The sequence below is a fragment of the Lagenorhynchus albirostris genome, chromosome 18, assembly GCF_949774975.1.
Source record: "Lagenorhynchus albirostris chromosome 18, mLagAlb1.1, whole genome shotgun sequence".
Taxonomy (NCBI): Eukaryota; Metazoa; Chordata; class Mammalia; order Artiodactyla; family Delphinidae; genus Lagenorhynchus; species Lagenorhynchus albirostris.
In genome coordinates this window covers 61420089-61440143 of record NC_083112.1, presented here as the reverse complement: position 1 = coordinate 61440143, position 20055 = coordinate 61420089, and the positions used below count along the sequence as shown (strand labels likewise).

Below are 20055 nucleotides of genomic sequence, written 5' to 3'. Positions count from 1 at the left end.
AAATTACTCTTTTATAATTAAAGGCTGACAAGCTCATCTGCTTTTATAAGATAAAAAGAAAAGGAGCATTAAAGGAAGTTAAATTAGATTTTACCATCTGTTTAATGAGTTTCAGGCTTGGTTTGATAATATATTTCCAGATATAAAATTTCAAAATGACCATTTTCAGAAATAGTAACTGACCTGCCTTGTATAAAGGTATATAAATGCCTATTCAAACTCATTACTATAAAACTCATGATTTGTTTTATTTCTAATGAAACCAATTAAGTTTCCACCATATCAATGTGAAACACATAATGATGCAGAACTTATATTCATAGGACTTATCACATTTCTTAAGGTTATTACAATTCATATTTTCATTTTATCATAGGACTTTTACTTAGTTTAGTTTAGTTTTTTTTTTTTTTTTTTTCGGTACGCGGGCCTCTCACTGTTGTGCCCTCTCCCGTTTCGGAGCACAGGCTCCGGACGCGCAAGCCCAGCGGCCATGGTTCACGGGCCCAGCCGCTCCGCGGCATGTGGGATCTTCCCGGATCGGGGCACGAACCCGTGTCCCCTGCATCGGCAGGCGGACTCTCAACCACTGCGCCACCAGGGAAGCCCTTAGTTTAGTTTTTAATGAATCTTTATACAGTATTTATTTCACTTCTTCAATATCCTGTGCCTAAGAAACTTTCCCATTGATCCCCAGTGACCATATTCCTCTCATAAGTCAGCCTACTTTCAAGGTGCATTCACTGCTTCAGAACTATAGGAGGCCATCTGGTTAAGTGCTGCTGAATTGCAAGAAACATATCCAGAAACTGTTCTGCTCTGACAAATTACGTCTTCAAAGCACATTCATAAAATGACATTCAGGTGATTATAGAGTACATTTACTGAGTCTGCAAAGCATTATGGACTCATCATAACGCCTGCAGAAAGCTGAGAATATGCGTGAGCCACTCATATGGCAAAGGAGTGCTACAGAAGATCATTAGATGGATTCCTTTTTGCATGCCAGACTTTGGGGTATTTGGAATCAAGTTGTGACAGCTGCCAGCAGAGGACGGCACATGGCCCAGAAAATTGTGGATAACAAGAGAAAAGCTGGATTGTTTGATTGGGAAGCGTTATGAACTACTATAACCCTAGGTTCCCAGAATTCAATGAGGGTGGTAGAACTATGAACCTGAATTAATATCCAGAAAAAGCTAGAGGAGGAGTTTCTCTGCAACGTTTAATCAGAGCAAAAAGATCGGCCAAGTCCAAACAGAAATATTAGCCAAGTTTGCAAGATATGGTTCAAAACACTAAACTCAGACTAACCAAGATATTTGGGTACAGAAAAAGTTGATTTTTTCTTCTCTAGAGAAGCGCTCTCATAGGTCAGTTGCAGAGTGCCAGGAAGAACACAGGAATACACGTGCCCTTCTTTGGGGGAAACTGAGACATAATGGATGACTATGAGATACAGAGAAAAAGAGACAATTTTTTTCCAAGTAAAAGTTAATAATAATGTGGTTTGCTTAAAAAAAATAGAATGGAAGAACTAGAAGTAAGAAAGAACCTGGGATATTGAAAGAACTGAAACAATGAGTGTGTATGTAGGGAGAGTAGATGTAACATTAGAGTAAGAAGGGGAGGAATTAGCTAATGAGGTTTGAGATATGGAAGACCAGATGATGCAGCTCCACATAAAACATGATGCAGTTTGTCTTTAGTTTTTTAAATTATATTTATGTTTATCAGAGTAATAAATATATTTAGTAAAAAACCAAGTAGTACCAAAAGGTCTATTTAAAAGAAAAAAAAAAAAGCATTTCTACTCCCAAAGGCACTTTATAGACCATGTTTCCTGCTCCTGGTGAAAGTAATAAGCAACCTGATTGTTCTAGCATTAACCTTACATGTCTAAACCTTTATTAAATTGGCATTTATTTTCTGTTTCTTACTATCAATTCTTGGCAATATTTATTGACTTTCTGTTTATACCACCACAACCCACTTTACTTTTTCCCATACAACTAATTTAATTTTATCAAAGTTGTGATTACAGTAATAGTTTTATCTACAAATATTTTATTCAGTTCAGGGAAATAGTGTACTATGATTATATATCTTTTCATATAAAGGTTTTTGCTTTCCTATAATGTACAATTGCCATGGTATCTATCAATTTGCATAATTTGCCTTATATTTATCTAACTTTTTCCTTAAATGCTCTAGCAAATCTGTCAAATGTTTTTTTGTTTTTTGTTTTTTTTTGCGATACGCGGGCCTCTCACTGTTGTGGCCTCTCCCGTTGTGGAGCACAGGCTCCGGATGCGCAGGCTCAGCGGCCATGGCTCACGGGCCCAGCCGCTCCGCGGCATGTGGGATCTTCCCGGACCAGGGCACGAACCCGTGTCCCCTGCATCAACAGGCGGACTCTCAACCACTGCGCCACCAGGGAAGCCTGTCAAATGTTTTTTTTCATACATTCCAACACATTTAGTAATTTTTTTTTTCTTTTTGGCTTGCAAAATTCCTTCCCACAGTCATCCTTTTCCCTAACCTGATGTATTCAACATCATGTTGCCTGGACCCCATATCTTCTCATTTCTTGATCACTCTTTGCCAACAGCTTTACACAGAAGGTATATAAAATATAAATTTGTGTATTCTTATCTGAAAAGCTTTTTAATCTATCCTCATACTTGATTTCCATTTTAGCTATGTATAGAATTTCAGGTCAGAAATCAGTTACCTCATAATTTGAAGGTACTGCTTCTCCATTTTCTTCTAGTACTCCTGTCAGTAAGAAACTACAAATCTGATCCCCATTCTTCGCATGCATTTGTATGTATTTTGTTTGGTTCGTTTCTTTCACTGGAAGATTTTAATATCTTCTCTTCAATATTCATAAATTTCATAATTGTTGTGTGTGGTGTGTGTGTGTGTGTTCATTCATTGTAATGGTCACTTGGTGAGCTCAATCTGGAGTCAAGACTCTTCATTTCTGAAAAAAGTGATTTATTATTTATATGATAAACTCCTTCTCTCTATTAGTTTGGTTCTTTTCTCTGAAATTCTTATTACAAGATCTCCTAGAGTAAAATTCTAACATCTCATCATTTTACTATTTCCTTCTCTCTTTTTTGTTGTTATTTTATAGAATATTTTTTGACTATATCTTGAAAACTCTTCTAATGAATTTTAAATTTTTATATACTTTTAATTTTTGAACTTCCTTCTTATTCTTTCATTAATTTTTTAGAAGCAATATATTAGTATTTTTTTAAGATACAACCTATTCTCTCATTTTTTGGAGGATATTCATATAGTTTTGTATATTTTCTTCTTCATACTCATCTAAATGTTTCCATTTCTTTTTCTCTTTTACATTTATTTTTTTCCCATTTTCCTTCAATGCACAGTGATCTTTGATTGTTCATTGGTATTGGGTATCAGAAGCCAACTGGAAGTTATTGTATGTATATAGGGTATAATAGAGGATTTCACCACCATTCAATTAGATGATAAATTAACTTCTCAATGGGTATAAGCCCAATCAGAATGTGGAATTATTTGTTCTAGAATTGATCAGTTTCTTCAAAGAAGAGTCATCTAATATTCTACATGAGTAGCTGGTACCTCTATGCTAGCATTCTGAAAACAAGCGGGTCAGTATGTAACTTTTCACTTAGTTCCTCTATTTCCTGTCTTGTAGTTCATTCTGTTCTATATTCTAGCAGTAGTTATGAGCCACGAATCTTCCTAAAACAGTGTCCCCCACCCAGAAAACACACCTCTAAACAACAAGGGAGAAAAAGGAGTTATTTCCACTTTTCAAATATTACAAATAATGCTGCTGTCAACATTCATGCACAAAATTGTACAAATGTACAATTTTTCTTGTACGAATGTACAAAATTAAGAAAAGATTTTTTTTTACAAATGTACAAAAAAATCACCTAAATAAAAAATATAAAAGTTTTAGTGTCCAACATTCTCTCAGTATGTTTGACAAACAGAAAATCTGCTGGATAAATGGCTCAAATCTTAATAGGTAATAATGATGTGGCAGCATCAGAGTAAATATAAAGTCAAATATTTACCCAACATAAAACAGCTACATACTCTTTAAATAATAAAAAATAAATGGTCAATGGCCAACCCAAACCCCATTACTTTCAAAAAGAGTTTTGAAACTTGCATTTCCAGTTGATTGCCCACTAATTTAAAAGGTTGGTTTTATGCTGACCATTGATTTTTTTTAATGAAATGGCCAATAGTGAAGTCAATGCATTATACCACACATTCCAGAAAGCAAACTTCCCTTGACTTTACTCAGACCAAACTAATTGCTGCATTAGATGACCATTCAACGTTATTGAGTGCATTTCAAATACTTTCTTCTGAATCAAAAACTAAGCAGGCTTTGGTCACTACTGCATTGCTAATACAAAATCAAGAAGTGACTGTCTTTCTGGAATATTAATAAAGTATGCCTGGGGACATGATATTAGTGTGTAGTGGAGATCAGGAGGAAGGAGTCAGGGAGCTGTAGTGATTTCCTAAGCAAGGAAATGAGTTGGTAGAAGTGGAAGAAGTTCAGAGTCAGCTGACACCTCATGGTGTCAAAATAGTTTGCAATTAGGAATTGACCAAGTGGCTTTGTCAGAGTTATAAGCTATTAACAACAGGAAACGTTTTTCTAAATGCATTTCATAGTAGGTGATTTAATGAAAAAAGCTTGGACAGTTTTCATAATTCAGAAATTCTGAGATACTAATATCTTTTTAAAATTCTGTGTCATTTTTTTGTATTTATAAACACTAACCTTATAACCATACATTGAGATTTCAATTAGAATCTCATCTTAACTTATCATAGCTATTAAGTCACTATTTATCATATTGATATCCTAGGAACAGAATGAGATAAAAGAAAAGAGGCAATTTAACATAGTTTTCCCTACATAAAATAAGAAAGTCTCTCATCTCTTCTTGAAGCCATAGGTTGCGATTACTGAAATACACATTATAAAATATCTACGTATTTTGTGCTTTTAAGCAAATGGTTATGATGATTGCTCTTTCTCACATTTACAAATCAAATTTATTTTATACATGAAGACATTTTTCTAAAGAAGTTTAGTCTTTCTATAAAAATGAATATTTAATAGAAACCGGTAATATCTTATATGTATTGGAATTGTTTGAAGAAATGTTATTTAAATCTACTACTTTTAACAACACTGTAACATTTATTGGTCTTGCAATAAAAGAATTATAGAAAATTGCTGTGATATTACTTTCTATGTTTCATACTGAAAGTAGGTAAAGTAATTTCTAAGCAGTGGGTCATTACCGTCCACAACTAACAGTGCTCAGCAGTTAGGATTTTAACCACTGACATCATTTTCTTTGAAAAATGATAGATGCTATTTAATGCTTAAAAGTAAATTGCTGCATAACTGTGACTTTTTTGCTGACAGCTTTGCCCTAAACAAACTTAGTCAATATGACCGAGAAGTTTCAAAATAAGTTTGTTAGGAGAGACAATCTGAATTAAAATGTTCATACATTTCCTCTGTCAGATGCACTAAGAGGAATCAAATGCTGTTTCCTATCTATTATCGAAGGGCAATTCAGGCTGATGCAAACATCTAAGAAAGCTCATGTTAACCTTTTAAAATTACGTCCTTTACACAATTCTTCACTGGAAGGCTAATAGCTACCCTATATTTATCACAGGTCGTTTTCAAAGGTACAAGCAATGTCCACCTTAAGCACAGGTTTTGGAATGTAGGAAACTGCAGGAATGTATCTCTGAGGGTTTGTGTGGTGGCTTATCTAGAGAAACATGCCAAAATCACAGATGGAGGGGAGCCGGGAATGACTTCCCTCTTTTGTCCAAGGTCCTTGTTCCCAGTTCAGAAGGACTTGCAGAGACAGTGAGGGGACTTCGAAGCGCCTGAAATATTCCCTGAGGACCAAATTATAATCCATAGTTATCCATTTATATTGAATTTTCTTGGCATTTTTGTTCTTGGCAGGACTTAAAGATAGGGTTTGTCCTAAACAATTAAATAAAATTAAAGCTGTTTTCGCTTTCTCTAGGAAGACTTGAAAAAAATTTTTTTTCATAAATTTATTTATCTTTATTTATTTTTGGTTGCGTTGGGTCTTCATTGCTGTGCGTGGGCTTTCTCTAGTTGCGGTGAGCGGGGGCTACTCTTTGTTGCGGTGTGCGGGCTTCTCATTGCGGTGGCTTCTCTTGTTGTAGAGCACAGGCTCTAGATGCGTGGGCTTCAGTGGTTGTGGCTCGCGGGCTCTAGAGCGCAGGCTCAGTAGTTGTGGTGCACGGGCTTAGTTGCTCCGTGGCATGTGGAATCTTCCTGGACCAGGGCTTGAACCCATGTCCCCTGCATTGGCAGGCGGATTCTTAACTGCTGCACCACTAGGGAAGTCCTGAAAAATCTTATAAACTATTTTCTAATTAAAAATATTTATTTTGTCTAGTAGGTCTGTGTCTTTATTCCCGTCTTGCCCCTAGGTTCTTCATGACCATATATATATATATATATATATATATATATATATATATATATATACACATATATATATATATATATTTTTTTTTTTTTTTTGTGGTACGCAGGCCTATCACTGTTGTGGCCTCTCCCATTGCAGAGCACAGGCTCCGGATGCGCAGGCTCAGCGGCCATGGCTCACGGGCCCAGCCGCTCCGTGGCATGTGGGATCTTCCCGGACTGGGGCACGAACACGTGTCCCCTGCATCGGCAGGCGGACTCTCAATCACTGCGCCACCAGGGAAGCCTCTTTTTTTTCTTTTTTTTTTTGGGCCATCCTTGGTGTACTCTCAGGTGACAGGAGCTCAGGCTAACATTTCTACTTTGGTTTGACTACTTTGGTTCCTAGAGCTCCATAATATTCCCTAACACTGATGTGTGGTCACTGCCATCTCTCACCTACACCCTCAATATGCGGGGAAAATTAAAATATATAATTTGCTTCACATATAAATTCCTATAATTCTCCTAGAGAAAAATTTAGCAATATTTATCAAAATACTTGAAATTATTAATGAACAGATTCTTGGTTACAACATTTAGAAATTTATCACAAGAGAAAAAAGTTGCAAAAAGATTTATGTATAGGGGATATACCTATTAGTAGTCTTTATTATTGTGAAAATTGGTGATAACCTAAATATCCAACTCAAGGTGCTTGATTAAATAAAATTATAGTCCTACCATATGACAGAATATTCAGGCACTAGCAACCATACTGCAGAATATTTAATTCCGTGAAAAAAAATGTATGTGTTGTTAGGTGAGTAGTTTGGGACACAAAACCAAATGTACTCTGTTTTATTAAAAAAAGTCAAATGTATACATAAGTACAAAAAAGTCTAGAAGGCTTATTTCCTGAGGCTTGTTGTTTCGTAAGTGGTATACCATTTATTTTCTACTCTTTCTATTGGTAAAATTTTCTAAAATAATAAAATTTGGTTTATTATAATAGACACATAATTCTTCAGTAAGAAAAAGTTAATGTTACTAAACATCTTGTCTGTCCAAGATCAACTCTCTAAGTATCTGCAAGGTACCACATACATTAAATAAATGATTTCTCCATTCGTAGATTTTTACAGTACACATTTTTCATAGAATTCTGCTGTTTTATATTCTCCTCTAATTGTTTTGGTACAAACTCTCACAAGAAAGTAGCAATCTCATACAGTCTCACGACTTGAACAGTATCTGTATACTGATGTTCACAAATGTCCGTTTCTAGTTCTAGGGTCGCCAATGAACTCTGCGCATGCCTCTGGGATGTCTAACAGGCATCTCAAATTTAAGAGGACCATTCATTTATTAATACCTGGTCAACTCCAACAACCAAACCCCAGATGCGCTCCACTTCCAGAATTCCTTTTTTCACTTCATGACATTATCATCCCCCCTGATTATCTTCCTTATATTCTCTTTCTCTTGTCCCAATTTCCAATCCATCAACAATTCCTGATAACTCCACTTGCCAGATTGACCCAAATCCATCTGTTTCTCATATTACCCACTCTTCTTATTCTAGCCCCAATCAATTTCTACTCTTGCTCTTCAGGTCCATTTTCCATAGTAAAGCCAAAATTATCTTTATAAAACATAAATTAAATTCATCATACTCCGCCTAAAGCCTTTAAATGGTTTCCTTTCCCACTTAGGAGAAAACCAAAATGCCCTACCAGAGCCTACCAGTTTCCCCTTAATTCATTTTATGTTTTCTTCTCTTCTGTATTCATTCTGTTCCAGACACATGGCTTTCTCTTCGTTCTCTGAATACAATTAACCTACTCCTGCCGCAAGTCCTTGAATGTATTATTTCCTCTGCCTCAAACACAGTTCTCCCCGATTTTCCTATGATTCCTTCTCCCTTTCCTATGATTCCTTGTCAATCAGTATCAACCCAGCCGCCCCGCAACTTGGAATGGCCTCCACAAGCTCTCTCTTCTTGAGTGCCTTCCCTACCTCATCTGTTCTGTTTTCTGGATTTGTTCACATTTGTCAGCTACAGGCATTGTATTGTCCTTTTCCTTAGAATATAAATCCCATGACAGCAGGGTTGTGTCTGCTTTGTTCACCCATGTAACCTCAGTGCCTTGTGCAGAACCAGGCCCATAGTGGGAATTCAATAAGTATTAGTGGAATATTTTGAATAAATTAATGATTAAGACATTTACAAAGTGGCATGTGCAAAGTAAAATCCCTACCCACTTGTTTAATGACTCTAACTGCAGAGGTTACAGGGTAGAAAATGAGGTGTGCTCAATGGCAGGCCTAGAAGAAAGATGTTTGGGGGCTAACTTATGGAGACAGTTTTTGCTAATAAATATGGCTGGCTTATTTCCATATACTTAGGTATGGGAAAAAAAGGACAAGAGGAACTTTTGCTTACCCCTATGATGAGAGATGGCATTTTTATAGTATACTGTATTCTCGACAAATGCATTTAATATCCATTACAATAAAAAACAAACTCCAAACACAAATAAGTGATCACCTAAATCTACAGATTAGATTCTGAAATATGTTCCTTCTTCTATTTCCTCCCTTGCTCCATACTTATTCTCAAATTAATAAATTCTCACTTACAGAAGATGATTTTTCTGAACCTTTTCAGACCTGACCCTGTGGTGGGTCTTTTTAACTGCCCCTGGATATTACAGCACAGCAGCCGTTCCCACTAGGACACACACATGTGACCAGCGGTCAGAAGTCTGGCAAAGTGAAAAATTTCTCTTCATCTCCAGTACAGCTGTCTTAGGAAAGAACATGTTCTAAGACATTACAGGTGAATATTGTACAAAATATGACTTTCTGCTATCTTCTGTAAAAATCTAAATGTCAATCATATCACCCTAGTAGACTTTAAAAAGGTAGACCTCAAAGGTAGCATTTTATTTCATATTCTCTTGTAACTCTGGAAGGAAACTTAAGCATGAATAATTGGAGATCTGCACACTAATATAAAGATGAAAGAATGGGACTCAATTTAACATGGGTGCGAAAAAAAAGTGGAATTATTTCCCTCTGCCACCTTGAAAAGGATATGGCTTTGAAATCTATGAAGCAAGAAGGGTCAAATGTCATGCCAAATGGGCAACATATCAGTGAACCCTCCTGTGAAGAATTTTTAATAAACCCTACATTTTGAGTATCTACTTATTTCTTTGTGAATATGTTTTTTTACATGTACTCTTTTGTATATAGCAGCTCCATCCTTATTGCCTACAACAGGGTTTTCCATCTGTTTTTATAATATATATATGTATGTGTGTGCGTGTGTATACATATACCATTAAAACAGTTTGAACACACACCCACTCGACACATATTTATGTATTTCTAAACTATATGCATGTGCTATTGCACTGTTACGTATTTTATATACCTTCCTACAACCAAAAAAAAAAAAAAACGTAAAAGAATGTGACAGAATAAATATACCTTGAAGTTCGATATTTCCTTTCTGCCCTCCAGTGGCTCAGCTTGTGAACTCCCTGGGGAATGCTTAGCCCACGTCGGAGACCACTGAGCTTTGCTGTCTCTCAGCGAGAGGAACCACTTTTTATTAAAGCTCTTTGGATTTTATGGTCCATTGTGCACTAGAGTTTTTGAATAATACAGATCTACATACCGTATCATAGCCCGTGATGCTGTGAGGTGCCACCTAGATGAAGGCATTTGTTCCTCTAGCTGTACATAATGTTGGCTGACTCAGAGCTGAGTTAACACACCCTACCTCCACCCCACTAGCCCTCATCCAATCACTGGTCACTGTGGGACAATGAAGACCCACCTCCTTGTTTCAACTCAGGACAACCTGAAAGAGGCCTCCCAGCTCCTGAGGTCCTACTGGGTTCAGGCGAGGCTTCTGTTGAAGCTACAACACAGTTCAGTTGCTCCCTCTGTGCTGTGCCCCTCCCTCCAGCCCCTTACTGACTGCAGGGCACTCTGCCGTGAACCTCCTGCACACACATCTCTGTTTCACAGTCTCTTTCCCGGGGAACTCCAACAAAAACATATATACATCGGCATATACTTAGGAATCTAGTTTGTTTATGTGTCAAGTTCCTAATAGATTGTTTATTGGCCCACTGGAAATTTAAGAATTAAAAGATATCCTAGGGGCTTCCCTGGTGGCGCAGTGGTTGAGAGTCCGCCTGCCGAGGCAGGGGACACGGGTTCGTGCCCCGGTCCGGGAAGATCCCACATGCCGCGGAGCGGCTGGGCCCGTGAGCAGCACTACTTTTCTCTTATACTTTTCCTAATGGAACTTATTTTTGATTCTGCTCTCCAGGGTGAGAGCTCTGTTTTCCCAATGTACCAGCCGTAGAAAGAGCAAAGTAGCCATTATTGCCTCCTGAAAAGGAGAAATCTCTGGTATTGGACACAAGCCCCCATATCTTGCTTTGCTCAATCTGTAGAGACTCCCATATAAATGGAATCCTAAGAACTGGCCCCATATAAACTTAAGTTTTGCAGAACAGTTATGAGAAGCATACCAACGACTCTGGAATAATATCAATAAAAACTCAGTACTATGCTTAGGTATCGATTCTGACATAGAACACTAGAAGTCAGGATCAACTATCCATACAAAGTTTTGCTTAGAAAAAAATAAAATATAAATTGTTATAAAAAGACTAATAACTTAAAAAATAGCCCTTCTTAGCCCAAACTCCAACAGATGCAGAATGGAAGGTGGTTTTTACAACATGCAATATAATATTTGGCTTTCATTAATCAAATAGTTTGATGAAATATTCCTTTGACAGATGCCTTCATGCTTTACTTGCCATGTATTAAAAACAGCAGTATACACTCACTTAATTAAATAATATTATTAAAGATAAAACAAGTATTTCATAAACAACCATTAGGTAACATGTAAAAGGTGATACAGGAAATAAATACAAGAAATGCATGTGATTAATTTATGACTTAACTTTTGTTGAAAATGCAGCGAAAACCTTCACAGCAAGGCTCAGAAAGTTGCCTGGAAGGTGACTTTGGCATCTTCCATGCTCTTCTATGTGTTTTCTTTGATGGTGACAGTAGTTCCCATGTCTAAGGCTTATTCATTAGGGATGAAGCTCATCCTGAGATTCTCATTATTTATTGAAACCCTGAAACCATGGTTCCTTTTACAGATAGATATTATCCATCCATTAAAATACTGCTGCACATTGACTGTATATGAAAATCACTCAACCAAATATTTCCAAAACTCTAGATACAAATAATTTATTCCAGCACTCAGCTTCAGGTAGGATTATCAGATAGGATTAACAGGTTGATGACATATAATGGAAAGTCACCATTTACTAGTTATCACTGAGTGTACCAATAAATAGAGCATTGGCACTTACCTGAATAACATGCTTCAGTTTATCAATAATCTGATTTATCACCGGATCAGTTCCTTTGACTTTGACTTCGGGATTTCCAGACTGGGCTTTGATTCCATTTCCAACCACACGCTGAGTATAGCTAACAAAGTGAAAAGTGAAAGGTACATGACTTAATAATCTGGTCACAGTATTATCTGCCACAACTTTTGGAACAAATGCGAGTTCAGAATCTTACTCCCTCAAGAGTATAAAATAATGTATTTTTTCTTGGACCAGAATCTGGCACAGCTGCAATGTTTTTTTCCTGGTAAAACACTTAGCATGCAAATCCAGACTATTGTATTGTTATCCTCTCAAAAGACCCAACCAAAAATTGTGTTTTTAATACTACTTACCAATATACTAAAAGAAGTTAATATACATCTCCCTTTGTTACCAATCTTTGCTGGATTACACATGTCTGAATCCATATCATCTGGGTCAATTCACTTCATTTTACACAGTATTTAGATGAATCACAGTAATATTTTTTTACATATTGGACTACAAAAGAAATATATATACACATGTACACATATATATGTCACATAATGTCAACTTAGTACTCAAACAAATATTTAGATTCATCAGTCACAAAGATGTATTAAGCGCCCCCTCCTATATTCCAGTCCTATACTACATGACTGGGGTTATAAGGAGTTATAAGACTCAATTCTTATCCTCACAGCACTCATTATATACCTGGGAATATAATGTATCAATTAACTTGTTCATTCATGCATTCATTCATTACATTATATTTAAAAGTTCTTACTAGATTCCAGCAATATAACTATCTTTATTTTCCTGACAGTGTGGTGTAGCATAATGACAAATGAACAGTTAAAGCACAGCAGTAGGAATGAAGGAGACGTTCAGTATGTGGTAGGGATAGCAAGAAGGAAGAGTATACGCCAAGTGAGAGGGAGGGATAACACAAGTAGTAAACATTGAACATATGGAGAAGTTTATTTGGACCAAGGAGTTATAGCTTGAGGCAGCCCTTGAAATAGTAAGGTAAGGATAGGTCTTGGATGTAGTTAATGTGCTCTCCAGGGCAAAAGATGACATCCCAGCAGGGGAAATCGCAAAGGCCCTTGAGTAACACACACAGGGAAGAATAACTAGGCTTTTATTTACAAAAGGAGAGAACAAATGGGGGAAAGTAAGAGATGGGGGACATGCCCTGGAGGTTCCATCCCCTCTGTGTTTAAGACTTTCCTCTGAGTAAAATGTTGCTTACATTAAAGTATCACGATAAAGTGGCCTCACAGACTTTTCGGGAAGCATTTTCACATAATTTGTAATGTAATATCCCTTCTCTGTATTTGAGCAGAGTATCACAAGTATGCACATGAACCTTCTGAATTTTCTACAGCAGTGGAAACTCTTTGAAAAGATAAAAAGAGGTTCCACTGTTGAGAATATGGCCAAACAAAAGGAGTTTCAAGTAATATCCAGTTATTCCCAATATTACGCATACCCGATGATCAATTTTCAAAAGTAGATCAAACAATTGCTAATTATGTCCTTCCAACAATAGTAAATGATGGAACTCTTTGATATGGATAATACCAATTGGATGTGATAAGAATAATGATATTAATAACTCTTTATCTTTAAAACAACCTTGAACTTATTTCTTTATGCAGAAATAGAGGGTTTTAGAGTTAGGTATTCCAGTGTAAGTTAGTAACTTAGCAATATATACCAATAACAAATTGTAGAAGGAAAACAATTATGCATATACTATTAATGTGTACTAATATTCTTTAGTTAAGAAGAATCAAGTAAATTATAAATATTAGGTTTCTCTTAACTTCTCTGTAGCACTGTTATATATTTCTTCCAAATATTTCAAGTAGATTACGCATGTGGCTCCCTTATTAGTGTGATTATTAATAATAATGATGAATAATGTGAATAAATAAATGGATAAATGATGACTATGACTCAGGCATTGTTTTAACTACTTTCTTTGGAGTCTGTCAGTTCATCTCAGTGACAATCATTTGTTGCAGCCATGAGAACATGCCTCATAGGCTTCAAAATATTGGAAGTGTCATTGACCAGGGCACCTGCCGCTTTGCTCTGAAATCTATTTGTTTGTCTCCTCCAACCAATGACTGAGTGCAGCAGAGATACTAACACAGACCCATCACTGGAAGACATAGCTTTCCCCTAATGGTCAACTTTGACTCAGGATTCCCTGCAGCCCCTGCTAAACCTGCCTTAGACGGCACCTCATGCCGAATGCTTCCACTCCACCTTGCTTCCCTCTCTCCTTCACTCCAGGTCACGTTTGCTTCATGGCCAACAGCTCTTCCAGCCTTACCCAGATTCCTCCCCATTTTCACTCATAGGCATTTCACTTAATAAAACTCCTCTTGTGTTTAGTCCTTCTTTGGCATTGGCTTCTTGGAGGACCCAGAACAGTACACCATATACTATTTATACGATAATTATTCCCTATCTGTAGATTGGGGATCTAAGATTTGAATAGGTTAAGTAACTCTCCCAAGGCAACACTGCTGGTTAAATATACAGCAAGGATATGAACACAGGGAATGTGAGCTCTAGATACAATCATTCAATAATCATGAATGAAAACTCCTGAAACCAACTAACATAAAGATACAGTTAGCTTGGTGCAAAGTGTTTGTTTTTTTAATTGTTTCGCTTTGACTTGATTTTTTTTTACTGTAACTATAGCATTTCAAAGTCTTCACTGCTTCTAATTAAAAGGGATATACTATTTTCTTCAAAAACCTCTTCAACGAACAGTTGTATATTACTAGATAAAGAGTGAAATAACAGTTGCTGGCAGGGTGAGACTGAACTAATAGACTGCAAGTTTGCCTTAAGATTTTCCTTTGTTTCACCTGAAATACGGACATAATGCCAACAATGGAAACGGAGACTCCTCTCTTAACTTTAAATAAACACTTACTTCGTTCACGTCTTGATTTATTTATAGACCATGAAACTTTCTTTTAACATTCAAGAATATTGTTCCACATTAATCCAAAGAATTGCTTATTTTTTGTTCTTAATTATTACAGTAAATAACTCGTTAAATTTATCAGAATTACAATTGATCAATAATCTCCTTCCCAGCTAGTATATTATCGAATAGTTCAGGATCACTATTCTTATGTATCATTTAAGTAAGAAAAAAATATTGCAAAGCAGGGCATTTAAGATACTTTAAGTGAAACATACTTTAATAAAATTATTCTTTTCTGTTTTTGTAAGGTTAAGAAGAACCACAGTGCAATAGTGATACACACACACCAGAATGATGTAAATGAAAAAAGATGATACCAAGCATTGGCACGGATGTAGGGCAGTTAGAACCCTCTCTCCTTGTGGATGGGAGTTTAAACTGATATAAACTACTATTTGACGTGTATTCGGGTATATACTAAACAATGTTTACCAAAAGAAAGGTATAGAATTTTCGGAGAAGTACTATGCAAAAGAGCACCCAACTGGACAAAACCCAAATATCCCTAAACATTAGCATGGGCAAATAAATGGTAGAATATTTACATAATGTCATACTATACAGCAATGAGAGTGAATGAATTACAACTGTATTCCAAATCTTATAAGCGAACTATTAAATGAAAGAAGCAACATATGGAACATGTGCTATGATTCCATTCATTAAAAGTTAAAAACTAATCAATGATGTTCCAAATCACCATAAGTACTACTCTAGGAGATAGTGTGCAGAAGCTTGAAGGGGGTTTCTGGGGTTCTAGTAATATGTTTTTTGATTTGGATCCTGGCTCCACAAGAGTGCTCATTTTATATTAAAAAAAAAAAAAGAATAGAACTGCATAGTTAAAATTTGGATACCTCACTGTATACACGTATTTTCAACCTAAACGAAACATTTACGTTGAAAACTTCTCGTGTTCTTTTTCTTAATATGCATACAACAGACAAATTTGCATTGAACAATGTATAAATAAAAGATCAACATAGGTATTTTTAACACGGGCTAAATGGTTTTGTCATCATAAAATTAGTAATTTAGGCTCCTAGTCTGACACAAAAACTCCCTGCAGACTTTAATTTGCATGCAAAAAATACAGTTACTAAATCAAAGTTTTTCCAACAGACTTATGAGTTTTTCTCATTATGAAATTTTAATAAATCATTAATCACTCTTTTTCCTCCTACATGTACAAGTAATGGATAAAACATTTCAAGGAACCCTACAGAGGCTTCTTGACTTGAAAAACTGCTCACATTTCAATGAGAAGGAGGGAACAAAACACACACAAAAAAGAGGCAAATTTTTTGTTAGAGAAGTAATAGGTCCACCATCTGTGCCTGTTTCTTTTAAGCAGGTCTGGGAATTAAGCAGTTTAATAGGAATACTCATTCCACAAGTATGACTTGCTTCTCATTAACATGACAAAAAGGCAAGTACGGATATATTTACATTCTATAAAAATGTTTTAAAATGATGATTAACAAGATTCCAGTTCTCTTTGTGTTCAACAGATGAAATATTAAAAAGAAGTGCTAATACATCTACACACGGTATGTCATTAGGAAGTCATTTCTCCTGACATTACCAACATTTCTTATTTGAAACACACCATGCTCTCTTGGCTGATATTAATTTCATTTTCTTGGGAATGCAATAGAATTTGTTTCAGATTCACATCAAAAGTATGGTATTTTGATGTGCACTTATACAATTTCAGGTGGAAAAATATATAAAATCTGACCCTGGAATTCGTTATGAATCATTAAAGTGATCTGTCTTAGAAGTTTTTGATAGCTTCACTGGGACAAGATATAAGAATATGATCATTGATCAGAGATGAGGAAAACACCTTATCAGGGGCTTTCTCTTTCTACTATTATTGCCAACTCTGTTAGAGATTCAAGATTGAGAATGGGGACCATGTTGGTGGTGGTGGTAATAGTAGCAGCCGTAGTAGATGTTTGGTTTACATCCTTTTTTCTGACTTGGTTAGGTGATTGTATATTAAAATTCCTTCCATTTCCAGAGTTCTGAGTCTCCTAGTTTTAGGAGGTGTCTTTGACTCTGGTAAATGCATTGCTGTCTCTGGTTTAAAGGTCTGGGAAGCACAAGCTAGGTATTCATCAGTGAACCCCTTCCTCCAGAACAGATTTTTCTTTCAAATCATCTCTGGGCCCCCCTTCTTGGTTTTGGTAGCAAATGTGAAGTAAGTACTAGTGATCTGTGTTTTGTAACTTTTTCTCAAATACCTGGGTGACACTGGATGCCACTGCTGAATGCTGTTTTGTGCCCATGCAGCTTCTATACAGCCCTTCTCCTTGACAGTGAAGGTCTTAATCTTTGAACTCTCATAACAGATAGGAGTCATATGATTGATTTCATGTGCCAGGTTTAAGAGAATAACCTTTCATGATAGGTAAGAGGACTACAGGGGATTTAGAGAATGCAGATATCTGTAGAATCAATTCAAAAAGATTCAACCTTCTGTGATTCCACTATCTCATTTCAACTGTTGAGACACAAACTATATTTAAGTTAATTTCTACCATTTATTTGACTTTATAATTATAGATAATAATGTCTAAGTTTGAAATATATGGTTCTGACCTTAAATAATGAAGTCAAAATAAATAGAATTGATAGAGACCTTATTATGGCCTTTATTATTATTTATAGATAACTAAATACCTACTGAGGATATCACAGTTTGTGATATCTTATGGAAAACACTCATAAACATTATTCTAATAAGGTAATGTCATGCTTTGTATAGCAATCAACAAGGAATTTTTAGCAGATCACTACATATAACGTTATATAAATTTCATCTCACCAACCTTTTGATAGAGACATTACAAAATCCTGAAAGTCCCTAGAATCTTACACAGTTTTTTGTATTGTTTTGCAAATGTAATTGGCACCAACATTAGTTAAACTTCAGACACGAAACTAACAACTGCATCAAAATATACTTTAAAATTAGTTGCGAGATACAATAATTCTCAGATTATCAACATACCATGCAAATGAACCACCCAGGTATTTCCTACCAATACATAACACAATAAAATCAGAGAGAAAGAAACTTTGAATTTCAGAGCATACTAGTTTCCTGGGGCCACAATAACAAACTACCACAAAGTAGCTGTTTCCACAATCCTACACAGCAAATAGAAACACAGGTGAGCAATTTACAAATAAACACCAATGAGAGGGGGAAGGGCAGTCATAATGGTAAGATATATTTTAACTGATGGACAGTTAATTAAATATTTTTTAATATATTTATTAATCCTACCTTTAATGGCATCATTTTCTTTTTTCTTCCTTTACTTTTGGAAATTTGTAGCTTGTTTTTTTTCATAAAGGACACTCTTTGACAAATACAGTTTTCAAAGTTTAAATCCATCATCAATACTCTACTAATTGGACAGTTTTGATATGTGGTTGGTCCATGTATTTTTGGATTGGGGTTGGGAATCTGTCAAGGAAGCCAACAAGCTCAGTATTATGTAGGTTTTATTGTAAATACTTCTGTCTGCTCTTATTTTAGGCATGACCAAATAAATTGGTTAGAATATTAATGAAAGTCAGACATAATAACATAAGAAGAACTACATGGAAAAAATGCTTATATATAACATATACATAATATATAATAATATAATATATAATGTATATACATATAAACATTTATATATACATAAAATAAACATTTATATACACAATAATATACACATATATTTATACGTACTTATACACACACATACCCTACTGTTCCCGTATTCACTTTCTTTACATTCATCTTTAATAGCAAAAAAGTGGACTTCCTGGGCCCATAAAAGAGATTTGAAATTTTAAAAGATTTGTAAATAATTTTTCTTAAGGAAAGTAAGCCTGTAGTAATTAATTAGTATATAGAAAACAATTAGAAGTTGAGCATAACACATCCATTTGAATACCCAGTTTCAACCCTGTCTCCAATCCCAACTTAAAGTTCTGTCCATTTTGCGGTCTGTTGAATCTCAAAAAATAAAAATTGATAGCTTTCAAATCACAGTTATTATGGAGAGGAAGCTGGAAGAGGTGGGGAAATAGTTCAGCTTTCTGTCCATCCTCATCTTAACTACACCACAGCCAAATTCCTACTATCAGACAGTCCTGAAAAAACAATCCACTTGTGTAATGGACTCTAATTTGTGTTCACTTGCATATATGAGAAAATTGCTTCTCCAGCTATTTCTTGGCAAACCCAGTTATGCAGTGCAAAAAAACAGCTGGACCTAGTTCCATAGACAGAACTCTATGTGCCTAGGGACTTTCAGATTCCTACAATTGTGATTCCTCTCTGGACACACTTGGCTGACTCAGTATGTGAAAAAGATGCATACACAGAAGGCGGGAGGTTTCTGATGGCTGGCAGAGTCCAAACAGAATGGGTGTTTCTGGTCCAGATGACCTGGAGATTCTGTACCTCGAGGCAAATTTGGCCAACCTCTCCCTCACTCTGTGTGCTTTTCCTCTACTTCCCCTCTTTCAGTCATTTAAATGATTTCTGCAAGGTCCTTCGGTTTACACTCCGTTCCTCCTGCCTAGAAACTTCTATCTCTTTCCCCAGTCACTACACCAAGCTTTAAAAGGGGTTTTGCTAATGGGATTAAATTTGAGATTCTGAGATAGAGAGATTACCCTGGATTATCCATGTGGGCCCCAAATGCCCATATGGCATGTATCCCTTTAAGTGGAAGACAGAGGGAGTTTTTTGGTTTTGGATTTTTTTTTAATTTATTAATTTTATTTTTGGTTGAGTTGGGTCTTTGTTGCTGCACGTGGGCTTTCTCTAGTTGTGGTGAGCAGGGGCTACTCTTCCTTGCGGTGCACGGGCTTCTCATTTTGGTGGGTTCTCTTGTTGCAGTGTACCGGTTCTAGGCACTCAGGATCCAGTAGTTGTGGCATGCAGGCTCAGTGGTTGTGGCTCATGGGCTCTAGACCACAGGCTCAGTAGTTGTAGCTCACGGGCTTAGTTGCTCCGCTGCATGTGGGATTTTCCCAGACTAGGGCTCGAACCCGTGTCCCCTGCATTGGCAGGCGGGTTCTTA

General features: G+C 36.1%; 1 protein-coding gene across 1 annotated transcript in view; it reads right to left on the bottom strand.

The window, feature by feature from the left end:
- The window catches only part of GPC5 (glypican 5), a 1366876-nt gene that overhangs the window by 917695 nt on the left and 429126 nt on the right, over positions 1-20055 (bottom strand). The window contains exon 6 of the mRNA XM_060129314.1: positions 11929-12049. Coding sequence (XP_059985297.1) covers positions 11929-12049 — 121 coding nt within the window. The remainder of the gene's footprint in view (positions 1-11928; positions 12050-20055) is intronic.